The sequence below is a fragment of the Patagioenas fasciata genome, chromosome 4 (assembly GCF_037038585.1).
Source record: "Patagioenas fasciata isolate bPatFas1 chromosome 4, bPatFas1.hap1, whole genome shotgun sequence".
Lineage (NCBI taxonomy): Eukaryota > Metazoa > Chordata > Aves > Columbiformes > Columbidae > Patagioenas > Patagioenas fasciata.
Window position 1 is genome coordinate 29,759,863 of NC_092523.1, and position 18,810 is coordinate 29,778,672.

The window sequence follows — 18,810 nt, forward strand, 5'->3', positions numbered from 1 at the left end:
TGGGTCAAGTGGCTTTGTTGCTTACAGATCACATGCTAAAGCTGTGATTTAGTTTTCACTCTGTTCTTACTCAAGTAACGAATTTCAGTGTTCAGCTCTTATTTTGGATATTCTAGCTGTCAACATGGTTGCAAATCATTACAAGGTTTTCCACTGAAAGAGTTAAAAAGAGGAAAAATATTCCAACACTAATGAGTCAAATGCTATAGCTGAATAAAGGGCTGCATATCCTGAAATAGGCTGGAGAGGATCAGTGCTGTAACTAAGTTTCCGTGTGAACCTCTGACTTTTATAAATACCAGAGACTCTTTCCTTTCAAATCCCAAGTTTACCTTCCTCATCTGGCTTGTTGCTTCCTTTAGCTGCGCTGGGAGGGGACTGCTGTTTTGCAGGGAGAAGCCTGAGTTATTGTTGTCTAATTTGCCTTGTTGTTTTTTTCCACAGATACTGTCCCATTGGGGTCAGAAACTGTGAGACCAGTGAAAGGTGGTTCTTCTATGCACAGTTTGTGAGATCTTGCAGAAATAGCAACAAGTAAAACCTTGTCTGGATTAAAATCAAAGGTGAAACACTCCCAGATTTCAATGAGGGCAGAGTTTCATCCAGTTCCTTTTGCAGGATGATGTTCCTCATAAGGAGAAGTTTTGTATGAGGGCAAAAATGAAGTGAATTTCAAAGAAGAAAGGCAAATTTTCCCTGAACTCTCTAAAAAAAAGTATTCAGTGGTCATGGCATGTTATGTATGACATTTCACTTTTGGCACAACACAGCTCTGATGGTTCTTGTAGAGCCTGGGCAGGAAATCACTCTAATGTGATCATACTGTCTGTCTGTCCTCCCTTCCTGCCCTCTGCAGTGACTTTTTAATCCACTGACCATTTTAATCCATTAGTTTTCCATTTCATTGTATACCTATATACTCCAGTGCTGGGGAAAGACTTCAATGGAGTTTGTGACTCACTAGGCACTAAGAAATCTGACCGCAAGAGCAGGAGCCGCAGCTTGTTCAGCTTTGCTGGATCCAGGCTCGGAGGGCAGATGAGGAGCTGTTCCTGATGAGGGATGTCCCATGCCTGTCCCCAGCTCCCTTGGTCCACAGGGATCCACAGCTCCCAGCTCAAACCGCAAACCTTGGAGGAAAAGAAAATTTCCTTTAAATTTGCTGGAGGAAAAATTTAGGCCAGCAAATCTGGGCTGGAGGAAAGAAAATTTCATTCACAGGTTGGTAAGACTCCCAAGAAAGACCATGGAGTTGAAGCAAAACACCGTGCTCTGAGTGCATTGAGGAGATCTGATGAGGCTTACATTCGTGGGGGCTTGACTCTGTCTCTCTGTGGTCCTGCAAACAGACCTGTCTACTTCTCCATTTTATTCCAGTCTTGGGTAACACTAACACATTTTTCCTCCAACAAGTTTTATTTTATTTTGGAACACCCTTATCTGGGCAGGGCTGAGTTTAGAGAAATTCAGCTGTAACTGGAATTTTCTCTACTGCTTTCCTAGCAGAACAGCAAACATTTGTTCCCAGGGGCTGATTAGCTCCTGCTCTGATGATGCCAATCACAGCCTTGCTTGCATCTCCATCTATCCCCAGCAATAGTTAAGAGAAGATAGATCAAATTTATACAACCCTGCTCTGAAGACCCTGGGAAGGATGACTGAAATGTTCAGGTGTCAGTGTGTATGTGAAGGAAGAGAGTAAGACAACAAGAAAAAACTATTTGAATGTTTAACACCTAAGGGCTCATCTTAAACTGTTAAGGTAGAGTCTTTTTAAAGAGGGAGCAAAGTAAGTTGTTTCTGAAATTTCCTGGGGCCCCATCACAGACTTACAGGAATATTTGCAGAAGCAGCTTGTCTACAAGCTTGTATCTCCCACGTGGGAGAAGACTTTAAGTGAGACACTGACTCGCTGGAAAATCACAGATAGTGAGGTGTAACCTGAAACAGAGAGCTGGATTTCATGGAGTGCAGCACTATCAGGCTGTCTGCTCAGTTTCTTCGGCCTTATGGGCAAGGCTTGGAAGCCCACACACACTTTGACTGCTGAGTTATGGTCCTGGGAAGGTCTCTTACCTGAACGCACCATACGTGGCTTGTACTGCCCCTGGACCCGATCCCCCACTGACGCCTCACCCCAGTGAGCACATGCCGTGCACAGGCTGACAGAGCTGTAGCAATACCGCCAGGTATTGTGTGCTCAACCGCACCACACACCAAGCTTCACATCTGATGCGGCTTTTCTGCTCAAGTTCATTTTCTGGGCAGAGAAGCTGTGGATTTGAGTCCCAGCAGCTCCAGAACTGAGCTCACTGCATTTGGCTATGTTTTGTCACTGGAGACTGTCCCAAGATCAAAATATCTGAGTATCTCTTAAAGGTCAATATAGTAGGGGAACATCCAAACATACAGAAATACACAATGTTTACATCTCATGGACTTTCAGCAGTTGTTCAACACTCCCATGCTTAAGTCTCCAGGAAATTTTTCCTTGTAATATTACTAATTGCACATAATTCCCAATGATGTTAATGAATTTTCCCTTTTGGTCATTGCTGAACGTGGTCTGATTTGGCATTCAGTGAACTTTATGCTAGAAGCATGGAGCAATAAGAAAAATCTGATTTGTTTTTTCCTTTATTAATTACAATTTCAAATTCACCTTATGTTTTTCTCTGTCTTAAAAAAAGAGTAAACAGGTTGACTTCTTTGCCAAGATTGTGTGGAAATACAGGATATACATATTTAGCACTAGTCAATCTGTTGAGAATGGGTAGGAAACCCATCAGTTCCTGAGGCTGTAGTAGATTTCCTCTGTACAACTTGTCAGCAGCCTGCTGAAGCTGAGGATATTTTGACTGTGTACTTGAAATGTCAGGAATGCATTGTTTATTTGCAGCCAAAAGGCTGAAAATCAGGGCCTAAAGTCTCTCATCCAGAGGTTGCATAGCTCTTCAATGAGCTGCTGACATGAAGTAGAAGCTGCGCAGCTGGCACACAGTGGTGCAGGAGCATCACTGAGACCAGACTGCAGGCTGCAGTCACACATGCGAGGTATTATGTCTGACCCACTGCCCCTTCCTGCTCTTTTTGGAGACACACTCATTTTCCAAGGGCTCAGGACCACTTAGAGCAATTTTAGAAGAATTCCCTTTACTAACCTATGCAGTGCTCAGTGCACGCACTTATGATCTTTTACGTGAAGCCTGAAAACTGTAATTCTCTCAAAGAATTACTGTATCAAACCATTGTTCTAGTTGTCTCTAAGAGGTTACATGTTAATTTATAAAAACCTCAGGGGCTCATATCACAGTATACCAAAGCACCCTTCTAGGAGCTCTAGCAGTTGATAGTGGAAGCCTAAGAAAGAGTAAAAGAGAAGGATAAGCACATAGATAACTTCTCCCAAATATCCTGTTTCAGTTTCCCATGATTTGCAGCTCAGAGATTTCTTTAGCTTGTGATGGCACCTTTATATTTAGCACCTCTGAGTGATTTCCTCTTCCATTAATTTACTCCACAGATTTCTGAACTGATATAAGTATCAGCAATCTGTGGAAAAGAGTTTTGCAGGTTCACCAAACACAGATTAAAAGTATATTGTTGCATTTGTTTTGAACTTGTCCCCTGTTTTCTCAGCTAATATTCACTAGTTCTTGTGCTGGAGGAGACAGCAGCTTTTCCCTACAATTCTTCCCCTTCTGTGAGATATGTACAACTTATGTGAAGAGCTAGCAAGGTATTATCATTCTTTCTCTGTAACACAAATACAAAAAATGCAGAAAACTGCTTACAGCCACACAGACACGCCGTGCTGCCTCTGAAAAAGGCCACCATGGCTCTAGTTCCATGAGCGGTGTCAGCCAGCAGAAGAAAAGAAGTTGACTCTTCACCGCTGCCAGCACCCACTGCCTTCCCTTCTGCAGCTGCCATGTCCCTTTGCAGCCCTGAAGGGCTTAGCAAACTGCATCCTGGGACTTATTTGAGTTCAAAGTAACCTGAGAAAACAAATCAACCAACCAACCAACCAACCAACCAACTAACCAACCAATCAAACCCCCCCATTTCCTTTCAGTCAGCTCTGTCTTTTGACTGGATTCACTCTGTGGTCAGGCAGCTGCTTTGCCAGCACAGGAAAGCGTACAGCAGGGGTTAGTGGTGAAGCCTGAGGGTCTTGAGGAAAGGTAGGGCAGTTTCTTTTGGTGATGTTGCCACCTTAAGTCAGATTAAGTGTCAGAGAAATGCTGGGCTGAACTATACTGAAAGTAAAGATACTGCGAGTATAGCTCCTGAAAAGAAAGCTGCCTGAAAAGAAAGATACACCTGGGGCTTTTGACACAAAAGGAAGTACAGATACTTAATCTCCCATTATCTGTCATATGCCCAGACCTAAGGAAAAGTCCTTAAAAAAAGAAAAAACACTAGATAATGAAAAATAAAAAATGCTTCATCAATTCAGATGAGAAATCTGTCACAGACACTTCTGCAGCAGATAGTTCTCTGCCTAGATCACCTTAGATCAGTGAACTTCTGCAATGGGTGACAAACATGGTTATGGCGTGGTGATTTGAATGAATATATTTATATGAATATATCGATTTTCTTGAAAGCTATGCAGAGCTTAGGAATTTTAAAGAGGTTTGGGAGTCAGAATGGGGGGAAGATATTCAAACATACAGCAAAGATTTTCCAAAGTCTACTGGTAAAACTGTCACTTGAATACAAAGATTCAATACTGAGGACAGGTTTTGCAACTCTCTTTTCAATGTATAAGGCATTTATTTCATCATGCAAAGCCCAATTCCAGCAGAATTATAAAGATTCCTCCCTAAATTGACTTCAGAGCTGATCCCATAACAGACTCAACAAACTGTATAGCCATTAAGGGACTCTACATTATAGAATATTGATTTCTCTAATATCCGTATAATTATACTGAGATGCAAATTGCTAATAAAACTTAATAATCCTCCTGAAAAATTGGCAACATTAGCCTGAGAGCAGGCTTGAAACGCCTAAAGCCATTGTTTTGATAGTCTTACCAAACCGTACGTTAATAATTGTATCACTTTAGCTGCACATTCCCTGCTGTTTTAGTACTTAACTAAACTGTAATGTTAAATAGTTGTTGCCAGTTCAAGAAGTTTATCAGACAATATAAAGATGTCTTTGCGAATGTAATTTAAAACTACACATAAGTGCACCCAAAAAGTACCGCTTGTGAAGTTATCTCCTAAGGGCTCCCTTTATGGGTATTACCCAGATTTTAAACAGAGTTTTTATGTCCTCGAGTCTTAACTCAGTAAGTAACTGATAAGATAGGCCAGGCTTTCACTCTGCTCTACTAGTTCGTGGTGGTAACTGGTGCCCCTGCTTGTGTGGTGTTTGAGCCGTACAGCCCCTGCTTTCTGCCTGTTATCCCTGCCCGCAGCCAGGCAGGAGCCAGCACAAACAGCCTGGGAGCGGGGGACACTATACAAATGGGACAAGTCCAGCTCGATCCTCAGAAACATGTCACCTATCAAAAATAGCAACACTAAGAGGATGTCAGCAAAGTCGGGTCTCGACGCTGACCAATGCTTGCTGATGCTGTGGTACATACGCCACTCAAGTCGTTTGACATAAATCTGTCTTCTGCTGGTTGTCCCACACTATCCTTCCTCCCAACAGAAGTTGGGTATCTGGTGGAGACCTGCTTGGGAACTGTGCCAAGCAGATGTCACCTTCTCACCAAGGGGTCCTACTTGCAGGTTTTGGGAGAGGCAAACAGATTTTACTATGGGCTTGAAAGGGAATGACCGAGGGGATAGCTGCCCCTGAAATGCTAAATAACATGGAGAAAATGACTAGGGAATACTTGGTCCGTTTACTGGAAAATACCTGGAGCCATCGAAGTTAAAATCTGGGAAAAGACTGGGAAGTCTGGGAAGAGACTGTAGGAATGACATTCTGAAACCAAAGAAATGAAACACTGCAGGTAAGTTTTGCCACTGCGGTGCGTGACAATGGTATAATTATGGGTTAGTGCAGTCCACCCAGAAGTGCAAGAAACTCCAGCAACCAAACTTGACTTGCATCCCTGAGGTTATTCCTTAATGTGGATGTGCTGCAGCTGAAGGTGTGATTTTGGCACACAGAGAGGTGTACCCCACAGCCAGCTGTCTGTTGGTGAGGTTGGTGCCAGCAACACGGGCTTTGCTGTGTGTCCCACTATCGATGGGCAACGCTGTGCCAAGCAGAAGTCCAGGCTGCTGGGCCCCCACTGGTACTGCTGCTTAGCCAGGCAGGGTGAAAACTACATCATGTCTGTCTACAGCATGTTGCAATCATGCTTCTGACTGTAGTGTGAAAACAGACCAAGAGAAATAAAACTAAAAGTAACTACATTTCCACTCACTTTGTGAAACCATTGCTAATCATGCCACTTAGCATGACTGTACTGGAAGAGAGAGCAGCATGGAGCCCAGGGAAACAGCTCTGTGGGATGCTGAACAGCTTCAGTTTCCCCCTGAAAAATAAAATTAAACCTCAGTTCATATATACCCACTTTTAAGAAAGTCTTTTTTTGACCAGGACTTAGGAAATCACAAAGTACTGCCATTTTTCCTGACACCAGAGGCTGTGTCTGATGCTACAGCTGGGTCTGGAAATTTAATTCATTTACTCCCACCCCAAAACTTACAGAACAGCCATCATTCACCCTAACCTGTCACCCTAACAAGCTGCAAGACAGAGATACTTCACTTTTGAACCAACTAGTGGCAGCCAGTGAATAACATCTAGGGAATCAGAACACCCTTCATCATGAACCTGATACGTTTAACAGATAATTGAATCTGTGTAGGGATTAGGCTTTACATTGTATAGTTTTATGGTAACAAAACCTGAGCTTCCTAAGATTACACTGACCAGCCCCTTATCTCTGATGCTGAGATGTTTATCAATACCATATGTTACGAGCTCCTGCTATGTTTCCCAATGACCTTCTGGGACTTAATCAGCCCGAATGTCAGGGGTTGAGGAGCTGAGGACATATATTATGACACAGAATGTAATGCTCAGCCAGGCAGAATGAAAATGCAGGGCTGGAGTCCAAGGAAAAGGTCTTTGTTGGTTAACTTCTGTCCCTAATAAATTTGCCAATTAGTAAGAACAAACGTTGACTTTGTTTTCCTTGCCCTTGCTGTTGCTTTGTGAGGTCCCATACCGCGAGGTAACACAGGGCGTGTACTCAAGTACCAGTGATGAGGGGAAACCTCAGATGATTCATGGTTTGGGAATGTTTCACATAAAAATAGTAAATTCCGGCTTTATATCTGGAGGCTATCCATCCTACCCAACTATGTTTTCCAGTCATAGAACCATCAAAAAGATATGCAATTAGCAGGAAATTTTTGTCTCCAACTTCAACAGCTCTGTGATTGTAAGTTTTTTCAGTCACACATTGCTTTTAGAATTAATGAGCACTCCATGCCAAAAGTCCCTAGGCATGGTGCTTGGGGACAATCACATAAGAGGACATGGAGAAGCATCATAACACTTTCAGTTGAATGTTTTCATGCTTGTGTGAAATATACTTGCTTGTGATCAGAGATGTGTTAATAAGAAAAGCTTTGGCAAGGGCTGGATTTTCCATGCAAAGAACGAGTTACACTTTACAGTGTCTTTTTCAGGGAGAAGGACCTGGCTACCATGCTCAAATGCCCCTGCATTCTTCAGATGGGTTGTGTTTACATTGATAAGAGCTGAATGAGCCATATTCAAGCTGCAAAACCGCCTCTTCCAGACAGGGCTCTGCTTGATTCCCCACATCCAAACCTACCAGCAATTCCAGTTCATGCTGGCAGTCCTTCTGAACAGGAGGAATCAACTCCATCACCGCTTCTCCCCACTCCTAGCCAGCTGCTCACAGTGATATGTTTGGATTCTTAATCTCATGAATGTCCCTTCTGTTTGCAGCTCATTGGGCTGAAATCCAGGCTGGAATCTCTCATGCATTTCATGGATAAGGATGCTGATCTGAACGCTGACATGCCACTGCATGGCTGCAGAAGGGAGATAAAGCTGGGACTGGTTTGCAAGGCCTTTGCAAATCTGTGCGCTATATGTTTGTCATTTCATTACAAATATCCTTTTGGGAATTTAATACATCTACCAAGACAGATGTGGCCTGACTGGGGTTTAGCTGAACGTGCTGTATTCAGAGTAAAACAAAAAGCCCAGGTGTTTTAAAGGATGTAATGGCCATGGACTAAGAAAGGAATTGTGCTGCTGGCTGCCAAATCAATGAACACATTTATAGAAGCTTTGCCTGCTCCTGAAACCAAATATATGTTGTTTGGTTGGGTGTTGTTTGGTTGTGCGGGCTTTGTTGTTGTTGTTGATTGGTTGGTTGGAGGCGGGGGGACAGCTAATAAATAAGATAATTTCCTTTCCTATACACAGGTGTGTGATAGTTCCCACATTTTTCAGGCATCTTTAAAATTATTTGGAGCCACAAGACATTTTCATTGACTGACAAGGATTATAAATGAGAAAAGTCATTAACTGAAATGGTTATGTTGTAACTTCATGGTGGATGTTTTAGAGGTACTACAAACACACAGGGAAGTGTCTGACTGCGTGTATGTGGCACATACTGTGCATTACACTAGGCTGGAGAGGAAACAAAACTACAGAATTTAAAACTCTAAACTGGACATCCCAGACCTTGGGGAGCTCCAGATCTAGAGTAAACGGACATCCATGACAGATCTCCATCACTACCTCTACACCAAGACTCTCCAACATGTGACTCAGCCAGGCACCCATCAAGATTCTGCCAGTGTCAGTATTTTATGTCCATCATGTAATAATACACAGAAGAACACTTTCATTAAATATATTGAAAAATACTGGGGAGAGGGGATGTAGCATTGTCTGTTGAACATACTCTGCTGGATATACTCATGCTTGGGAAGCAAGATAAGTGGGAAATATACACATGAAAATACAAATCCTTCCTAGAAGCCCTTACGACAGATCTAGGAAGCCTTTCCCATATTTTTCTACCTGATTTCCCAGCTCCTGCTTTCACAGTTGTAAAATGCTTTAGATTCAGAGAGAAAAATGAAGAATCATTTGAAGCTTGACACCTCACAGCCTTGCAGCTGTGGCATGCACATAGTTTGTAGAAGGTATCTGTCCCATATTCAGCTTGCGCAGAGTTTAGCAGTGAGATCTCCCACTTCTGAGGTGAGTTCTCTCACTATGCAGTAGCCTATAAATGTGTCATTTCCAACTGCCATAAAGAGAAGTTGCATTAAAGTCTGCAGTTTCTGGTTTAACTCCCCTTGCACTTTTTTTTAGTATAAGCTGTTCGGATTCTTCGAGTCCTGGTAACCCCAACGGTGGCCAGCCTTACACTGAGAATGAAGGCCTACACTGTACAGAAGAGAACGCCAAAAAGTGAACAACAGAGTGAAAAGGTGAGAGCTCTAAGTATAGATTTAAAATAAAGGAAGACATTGCTACACAAAAGCAAGGACAACATTTCAGCTATAAGGGTGAGATGGAAGAAAAACAAGTAGGAAAAGATGAATAAGGCTTTAAGGGAAACTGCTACTCTCCAGGCAAAAGCCACAATACAATTATATCAGCCATTCCCTAACTGAACATAATAAGGTCTTTCAGAGGAGATTCAGTCTGTACAAGCAGTCTATCCCTCTGACTACTCCTCTAAAGGCACTTATTGCCAGCTACCAAAAAGCAATTAAGTTTCTTTACTGTAGGCACCTACAGAAATCTTCATAGATCTGTACAATGGTAATAATAACTAGATTCATAAACCGTCATTTGATTAACTTCCCTGTCAATAGACAGGATATAAGAAAAATACATGCAAGAAAATCAAACAGATCTATTCGTAGCCCCCACCTCTAAATTTTCAGTCCCTTTAATAAAGTGAAACTTATAGCTATTAAAAATTTTGTGACTCTTGTAATGCTACAGAACACTGACACAAAATGTGAATAGTACAAAATCCATTATATAATATATATCTTTATATTTTAATATATTACATTTATTTCTACATAAAGAGGCTATAAATACTGTATATGCCTTATATTCATGGTTCCCAGCATTTGACATTATAGTAAGTACAAACAAAAAAAATATATATATATATAAAAATACAAAAAAGAACTCAGTAGAAATAGCTTTACATTTTAAAATCTTGTAGCCTGCATCGTGTCTACCAATAGAGCTCTGGGACTACAAGAGCACAGGTAAGAAGTTGTCCAACAATTAGGCACAATCTCACTACTCAGAGAAGATTGGAGCTGCCATGAAACCAGTCACAGATTCCCAAGACTACAGGAACCAAGATCTCTGCCATTGCGAAGAGACTTTGAGTTTGCAAAGTGAAAGAGTCCAACCTGCATCTGAGGGAGGAGGGATGAGATGAGAAGGTGGGGTGCTGTTAGGATTCCCCATCAGGACCACAGGGCATTGTATGGTCCTAAAGTAGGTTACATCGCCTTTTCTACCCCTCGTAGAGGCTGCCCCAGTGGCGATTCAGAGGGACTATTTCCTGCAGCCATTTCAGGTTAGCTCAGAAGCAGACAGGCACATGGCATGAGTCAAGGGTGCCAGTGAGGACCAGGGGACAGAGCCATCCCCAGCAGTGAAGCATGCCCCCAGCACCCATGTTCCGTCACTTGGCATGGTGCTCTGCCTCCTCCCTGCTAACTAACCTCAGCAGGCAAGTCTTCCAAGGAAATGCAGCTCATGAGGTCTGGTACAGCAACTTTTTTTCTCTGTCAAGGACAGAGACCATTGCCCCCACCTATATTTAGCCCAGCCTATGTTTAGCCTCAGGCTGTCGGTGAGTGCCAGAGCCTTGAGCTGGAGGTTCCTTTTTTTGTTTGTGGAGGTGCAAGCAAGGAATAACTCTGAGAAACAAGAAGCCAGTGCCGGGCTGTTTCCTTCCTGGAGTCCAGCCACAAAGGGTAAAAAAAAAAAAAAAAAAAAAAAACAAACTAAAAACAAAACCCAGGGCTGTGCAGTTATTTCGTACAAGTAGAAACAGTCAATCTGAATGCCGTGCCGCTGCCTGCATCAAGCAGACACTCGGCGTGTCACCGAGGTCCAAAAGGCCACCACACTGCCTCTGCCATTGGGTCAGCACAGCCCCCATACACCAGAGCCAGGGCTTTGCAGCCTCAGCTGCCAGCATCTCTCGAGGAAAGCACCTCACAGCCTGGCACAGAGCTGTTTGGCTGCCAGATGCTTCTGCATCCTCTTCAAGAAAAATAAATGTCTTTTCTTAGTCTGACAGACGCTGTCTTTCTATACATCAAACCTGAATACCACCAGCCAGGAAGGCACATCCCAGGGGACCCGGTACCACCAGCTTCGCTCTAGAGCGGTGGGGATGGGAGCGGCACAGGGCCCTCGTAGGCAATTCCGTGAGCACGGCAGGGCAGGGGCGAAGCCTCCCGGGCACACAAGAGTTCAGTCTCCTCGCTGGAGTAGACAGTGGTGTCCATGTCATCCGAGTGGTACCCCGACTGGTACCCACTTGTCTGGTTGGAGGTTTCGGACATGACGGACTCGTTACTCTTGCTGGGCACCAGTGTGCTGTGAAAAACAAGCAGAAAAGGGACTGAGAGCGCTGTGGAGACTGTCTTCTGGAGGGCAGGTGGGCAATGCCTGCCAGCAGCTGCTTCCCATCACAGTAACAACCAAAGCAAAACGGTGCACTTAGCAAAACTGGCTTCAGGCCTTTTTAAACATGCTTTCAATGATACACCCTAGCTTCACTGAAGCTTTAAAAACATTTTTAATTTTATGATGATATAAGGAGTTAGATTGTAACTGCAGATTAAATGGAGAGAAAACTTTGAGCAGCTTCACACATTTCAGCTATGGTGCCATCATAACAGTTCTATACTTTTATTTGCACTCAGGTTGTTCTGGAATAAAAAACTCTTGGAAAGCTCTTGGAGGGCATACATGAGGTTTCAGCTCCATGAGTGACACTGTGCTTCCTGCAAGCTGCACAATGAAACCCCTGTATAATGCTCTGAAAACACACCCAGATACATCCTGAAAACTCAAGAGTCAGCTTTAGGAAAAAAAATAAAAGAAGAAGGAAAAAAAGAGCTTCGTCATTGCAGACAAGCCCTTACCACAAATATGCTCAATTGTGTGCATCAGCTCAGTTCCTTCAAGGGGTGACTGGTGCTTTTGCAGATGATAAATGCGTGTGCTTTTATCGGTGCTGGCTGATACTTCCAACCTTTCCTCTCCTGGTACCAAATGCAGATGGCCAGGCATACAGTGCACAATTATTATTTGTGTTTTTAAAAATACAGTAAGAAAAGATTTTGTCGTATAAAAAATTTTCCAAACTAATCAGTCTTCTGACATGCTGTAAGCGAAAGGTCATACTCAATCCTATGTGCAGCCTCAGCCTTACCTAAAGGGTATTTTCACTTGTTTATCACTCTCTTCCAATGTCTTCAGTTCTTCAGATGCAAGAACCATTCCACTATCTGTCTGGTTTTCCTACAAAGGTGTTAGAAATGTATTAAATGGAAAGAAATTAAAAAGAAAGAAAAAAAAACAAAACACAGGAAAAAGGACATCAACAGAAGGAAAATACATACAAACAACAGGCAAACGCACCTCCTGAACAACTTTTACAGTGGTTACCAATGGGACATCTTCAAATGTTTTCACACTCACAGGGCGGCTTTTTCTTTTGCTACCTTGTCGGTACTGACTGAAAAGAAAACAAAACAAAACAAAGTTTTGTGTCCACTATCTGCAACTTGGCTGCGAACAGCACAATGGTATCAGAATCCTTTCATCTCTACAGAGAAGTTAATCCTTTTGTCAAAACATATTATGCAAACCTCAAAATATCCATTTATTGAAAAGGATGTACAGCCTAGAAAGCGGCATGTTTCTGACCTTCTGCTGCTGACAAGCTTGATCTCTGAGCAAATTCTAAGAAATGGCTTTGAGAAAACAGCTCCTTTCCTCAGTTACACTGGAGGATTTTGCTTCCTGCAAGCTTTGCTTAGAAGTATAATAAACAGAGGAGCCTGGAGCACAGACATGTGTCTCTTCCTTTGGACTGCACTTCTGAGACCCCTGGCTGGAGCCAGGACAACAACAGCAGACTCAGCAGACTGCGGCCCTGAAGCCGCGGGGATCGGGACAGGGAGTGATACATCTCTCTTGAAGGCACTTCTCCAAAAGAAGCTCTCTGGTCAGGACGACATCCATAAAAAATATTGGACAAAAAAATAAAGTTTACTTTCATGGAGATACTAATACAGCAAACAAAACAGCTACCCACAGCTTTCTGTCTATGTGAATATGGAATAAAATGGATGTTGTCCCAGTTAAACAGGACAAATTTATGTTCCTAACAGCTAATGAAAAAAAATCCATGGAGTTAGAAGAAAAGCCTGCATCCACCTGAAGCACAAAGCTACAGGCAATCAAGAGTGTCATTCATCCCATTTCCCAGCTTTGAGTCCGGCTATGCTGAGTCCTGCCTATCTCCAACAGACATTTCTCTAAACTGGCGGGGAGTTTACAGGTTCCCTGTGTAGCCTGCTTGGGTGCTCAATGACACTTTAGAATGTTTTTCAAATATTAAACCCGAGTGTTTGCTGCAAATAAAATTTGCCCAACTGCTGAGTACGAAGAATAATCAACTAACATCCTCTTTTGAGTAACTTTTCATATACTAAAAGATGTTACTATCTTCCCTCTCTAGTTTCTCCTCCTAGACTTAACAAAAACGGTTCTTTCAAGATCTCTGTACCAACCATGTCTTCTGTTCCTGTTTTTCTCCAGTGGTATCTATTCCACTCCTCATCCAACCCTGCCAGGACCAAAAGTATCTAATGGACAATCTAGTCCATTTACCCTCCTGGACTATCTGACCATGAATGATGAGAAATTCATTCCACAACTTGGCCTCTTAGTCTGAAAGCTCCTCCTGTGCTTGCATTTCTTTGCGCATACAGGCACAGAACTGCCTGGACAGGACTACAGTAATTAGGGTGTTGAGGACCAGGAATCCCAGCCTCTTGATCTAAACAGCCTTCCAGGTATGGGAGTCCTGCTTCTGCTCAGCCCACACAAGTCAGTCTATCCTTTCCACGTAGGCTACAATGCATGAGATCCTCCTGCTTAAGCCAAGCTACTGTGCAAACAGGACCAGGAATAAATAGCGTGCAGGCAAAGAGAGGCCACACGTGGAGTCTGACTCCTGCCCGGTGGCGGTGAGAGCTCAGCTGATGTCCTGACAGCATTTCCTGACACGTGTTTGCATTTGGATTGGTTTGACTTGATTTTTTTCTTGGCAAATTCACGCTGGCCATTTTTAGTTACTTTATTCCTCCTATAGGCATTTGCCATTATTTATCTGATCATTTATTCCAGGATCATTCTGAGGATTCAAGTTAACCTGATTTCAGGGTTACTACTTTCCTATTTTTTCTAAAAAAAGACATTATCTTTACAGTTTCTTAAATCTTCTTTAGCCTCATGTGACTGTTCTTAACGACAACATTTCCAGGTTCAGAAATTGCATATCTGTTGCCTAAGCTGAATATGGCAGATGTTAGGAGGTCCTGCTGATCTTAAGTTACCTAAGCAATCTAAATATTCTTTAATATTCTCTATGTTTTTGCTGTACTTCCTTCTCCTACTCCAGCTTTGATTCAGAGACTGTATTTATCAGCCCTTTCTCATAGTCAGTACTTTTGTGAAGATTGAAAAAGACATTACTGAACAGATCAGTGTTCACCACTATATGTATAGCAAAATCCATGCCTACAAAACCATTTTCAGGCAGCAGAACAGAAGAAGGAAGCCCCAAAACATGGTTGGAACTCCTCCCTTTTCCTCTCCGAGCATGGTTTCCACAAGTGCTTTCTCACAAACCCTGTCACACTGTAAGACAAAAGAGGTTTGAAGTCTCTTTGAAAGGTTGATGCAGGGGTTTTACTTTTGTTCATAACAGGAAGTTGGGACTGGGAAAAGCCATATAGGAGGTATTAGAAGTGGAAATAGGTGTGATGTTTTCAGAGTTAAATCATTCTTTTGTGTCTTTTAAGTATTTGTATTTTGGGCTGCCCATTTACTAAAACATGGGGTTGAGAGTTCCACTCTAGGACTGTAAGTTCAACTGAAATTCAAAATGCACTGTGCCTACCTAGTCTTTCCTAGGGCCACATAAAAATGTGATCCGCCACGGTACCCAAAATCATTTGTAGCGTTGTTTGTCTTTGGTGGATCTAACACAAGCAGTGAGGGAGAGGACTTCACTTTGTGGAAACCATGTGAAAACTGCCAGCAGAGTCCATCCCTGCTCTGATGGTTGGATCCATTTCCTATCCTTTGCTGTCTTCTGAGACTGCAGGAAGCACCCTGGAGCTCCAAGCATCTAAGTGGCTGAATTTGATCTTAGGCAGCACTGGATAAGAAAATATCTCCCTTAAATCCCACACATGAGGTCCTCATAACATCTAACATAAGCCCTGCTTAAATGCATTAGTACAATCTCCTTCCTGGGGAAGCCACCTCTATCAAGATGCCCAAGAGCATCTACCACTATTGGTCTATCATGGATGCCCAGGAGCAAGCAGTGGACAAAAAACAGTGACAACACTATTTAGGTGGCATTCCCTTTGCCTATCAATTCATGACCTGTTTACCAGCATTTCAGTTTAGGAGAGGAAATGCAAAAGGGGTTATTAATGATGGATCTATTTCCATTAATATTTTAGGGACCTGCAATACAAGAGTGTGAAGACAACTGAATTGGATCAGTATGACTTTGTATTTGTTCTGGTTCTTAAGAACTAAATAACAAATATTCCTGTGGGTTTTTTTGAATGAGAATACCAAATCTTGAATGGACAGTGAAAAAAAAAATCACTACCATTTGGGGAGGTAGGAAACTAGTTTTTGCCTATAGAAGCTCTTCAGATTCTTTCTTATCCCTATGGAGGAGGTTAAATGTGGATCAGGCAGCTGAAGTCTCTTCCTTTCATTTTCCCTGCCCCCAGCATGAACAAAACCTGACCAGAGGCCCCAGTAGGATGTCCACCATATAAAATACCTAATTCCTGCTGTGTTGTCATAATGGAATTTAGGATCACAGACTTCCTCTTCCTCCCTACAGGAAGCAGGTGAAGTTGGGAGAGAGAGACCCGAATCCTCTTCCATATTCAGCGATACTGACAAAGGAAGGACAACGTAGTCTTTACCATCCTGTAGAATGCAGAAAAATAAATACAAAAAATAAATTTGCTAGAGACACACAGACATAAACAGCTATACACACATGTGGAGAATGCATCAGTCCAACAGTGCTACCTTGGTTGCTTTTTTGAAGTAAACATTATACCACATTTACAGGAGCAGCTACATTAAAAGAAGGAAACTTAATAAGAACCACTACGAAGTAGTTTTAAATAAAAATTTGAAAATTTTATGTCATACTGTAACATAACATAGAAATTGAACTTTTTCTTGATGTCTTTGAAATAAATACATAGTTTTTAGAAATGTTTGAATCCAAATGACACAAAGAACATGAACCCAAGGAAAAAATTACTTTAAACTGAAACTGAGACTGGATTAGACTACAGCGTATTAAACAGGAAGACTAAATTCAGAAACAAATGAAAAAATAATGAAATGGAGATGGTAAAAAAAATTTTTGATCAATAGTTTGGCCTCTAATTTAATGTGAATAACAAGGATATCATTTTGAAAAACTACTTCCACTTGTTTACGTTTCTTCTCTAAAGAGGAAAATAGATTATCCATCCTTCAGTACTGCATACCTATTTATAGTCCCACAAGAAATCCTTTATTAGATTCCACCTTTTTTCTTTTTTTTTTCCATCTGTCCCTTTTGATTTACAACATGACACATGCACAATTAGCTATTAGTTATCAGACAGTAAATAACATTTGTCTTTTATAGTCAGAGTACACTACAGTTCATGACAAGAGGGTCTAAATCATTAGCAATCCAACCATATTAGGTTATGGGCAACTCTACACAAAATATGTTCTGGACACACAAGGAAACACTTTTTTACTGTTCCTGAGCAGTGACCAAGCACTGGCACAGACACAGGTTTCCCAGAAAGGTCATGGAATCTCCACACTTGGAGATATCCAAAAGCTGTCTGGATATGGTCCTGGGCAACTGATGGTCCTGGTGGTCCTGTCTGAGCAGGATGTAGGATCAGATGACCTCCAGAGGTCTCTTCTAACCTCAGCCAGTCTATGATTCTGTGATTAATACATAAGATTCAAGCTGCTCTTTAGGGAAATGAAGAAACACTATGCTGAGTTTTGGTTTGCACAGAACACACAATAGTTTGGAAAGGCAGGTAATTCACATCATTAACAATAGGTCAGAAAGGGACAACTCATATAATAGGAGAGCATGTGGCCAAATCCAGCTTCCTTCATCCAGAGTGCTTATATCTATTGCCCTGGTCTTGTCCACTTCCATGATACACGAAGAGGGAGGCACAAGAGGAAGAACCTGGGAGGGAAACCCATGTACCCCCATTGATGCGGTGGGCTCTAATACCACAACACCTGCACACAGCACAAGTCTTACGTGCACGGAGCTGCTGGCAGGCAGCGAAATGCCTGTAATCCTTGTTTTCTAGAACAGTCATTAAGAGCATTGCACCCCACATCCTTACATACATTAAGACATCCATCTTTGGCACAGTAAGATCAAGAGGTGCTACCTGCCCAGATGCCTCTGCAGTAGGCAGAGGAATCACAAGGAGAGCAGGAAACTGAGCCTGTGCCAACAACTCCTCAGTAAGACAGCTAAAAAACCACAGCAGTGGTGTCATGGAAAGCCCTTGATGGTAAGGCCAGATGGCTTTGGGTTACCACAACAGACTTCTCCAGTCTTGTCCTCATCAAGTAATTCTTCTCTGCAAGTTGCCCCAACTGCTTGTAAGAAGAGCGGTGCAAGAAGCCCAGGTTTCCTGACAGCTCCAGTGGACCGTCCCTGACTGTGAGATTTTGCAGTGGTTGGCAGGACAGGAAGGGTTCAGCTGGTGGTTGTAGCAACCAGAAAATACATTTCATGTACCTGACAGACGTTGGCTTGCAGTAAATTCCCCAGGTGATCCACCAGCTCTGAAAAAGTCGGTCTCTGTTTAGGGTCTCCATGCCAGCAATCCAGCATTGTTTGGTACCTGGAAGGACAAAGCCCATTAAAATACCAACATGAAGAAAACAGCACCTATTGCTTGCTCGAGCACCTGCTGTTATTGTGGGGTAAACATGGGCAGCTGGAAGAACAGTTTCTCACATTTCTGGTGTTGTATAGTCTGGTGCTCTCATTCTCGTTCCTTCTTTCAGTCTTCTGCAAAATTCCTCATCAATTTTCACTCCAGGGTATGGTGATGCGCCTAAAATGAGAGCACCAGTAATTTTAATGCATTAGACTCCTAAATTTTGGGATTAATTTTCAAACAAATAATTCACTATAGCCTCAGTTAATAAAGTAATTCAATATATTTGGATGTGCAAACAATTTATATTTCTGATGGCAAGGGCAACTGATTGAGTAAATGAGGCACCTAATCACATAATGGAATTGGATGAAGAAGCATTTCAAGTCCATGTTCTTACATTTGCATTTTTAAGGAAATGTTAGTATTTTATTTTGATGGAGAAAATAAACAAGAAATTTTCAAGAAGTGAAAAAAAGAAAAAAAAAAAATGCTAAGGAGGATCCAAGCACACTTT

General features: G+C 42.2%; 1 protein-coding gene across 1 annotated transcript in view; it reads right to left on the reverse strand.

Moving 5' to 3' along the window:
- Nucleotides 1-10,021: 10,021 nt before the first annotated feature.
- The window catches only part of KDR (kinase insert domain receptor), a 32,393-nt gene continuing 23,604 nt past the window's right edge, over nt 10,022-18,810 (reverse strand). Inside the window, exons 25-30 of the mRNA XM_065836687.2 lie at nt 18,371-18,470; nt 18,149-18,254; nt 16,133-16,284; nt 12,673-12,769; nt 12,464-12,552; nt 10,022-11,622 (exon numbers count right to left, since the gene is read on the reverse strand). Coding sequence (XP_065692759.2) covers nt 11,403-11,622; nt 12,464-12,552; nt 12,673-12,769; nt 16,133-16,284; nt 18,149-18,254; nt 18,371-18,470 — 764 coding nt within the window. The 3' untranslated portion in view covers nt 10,022-11,402. The remainder of the gene's footprint in view (nt 11,623-12,463; nt 12,553-12,672; nt 12,770-16,132; nt 16,285-18,148; nt 18,255-18,370; nt 18,471-18,810) is intronic.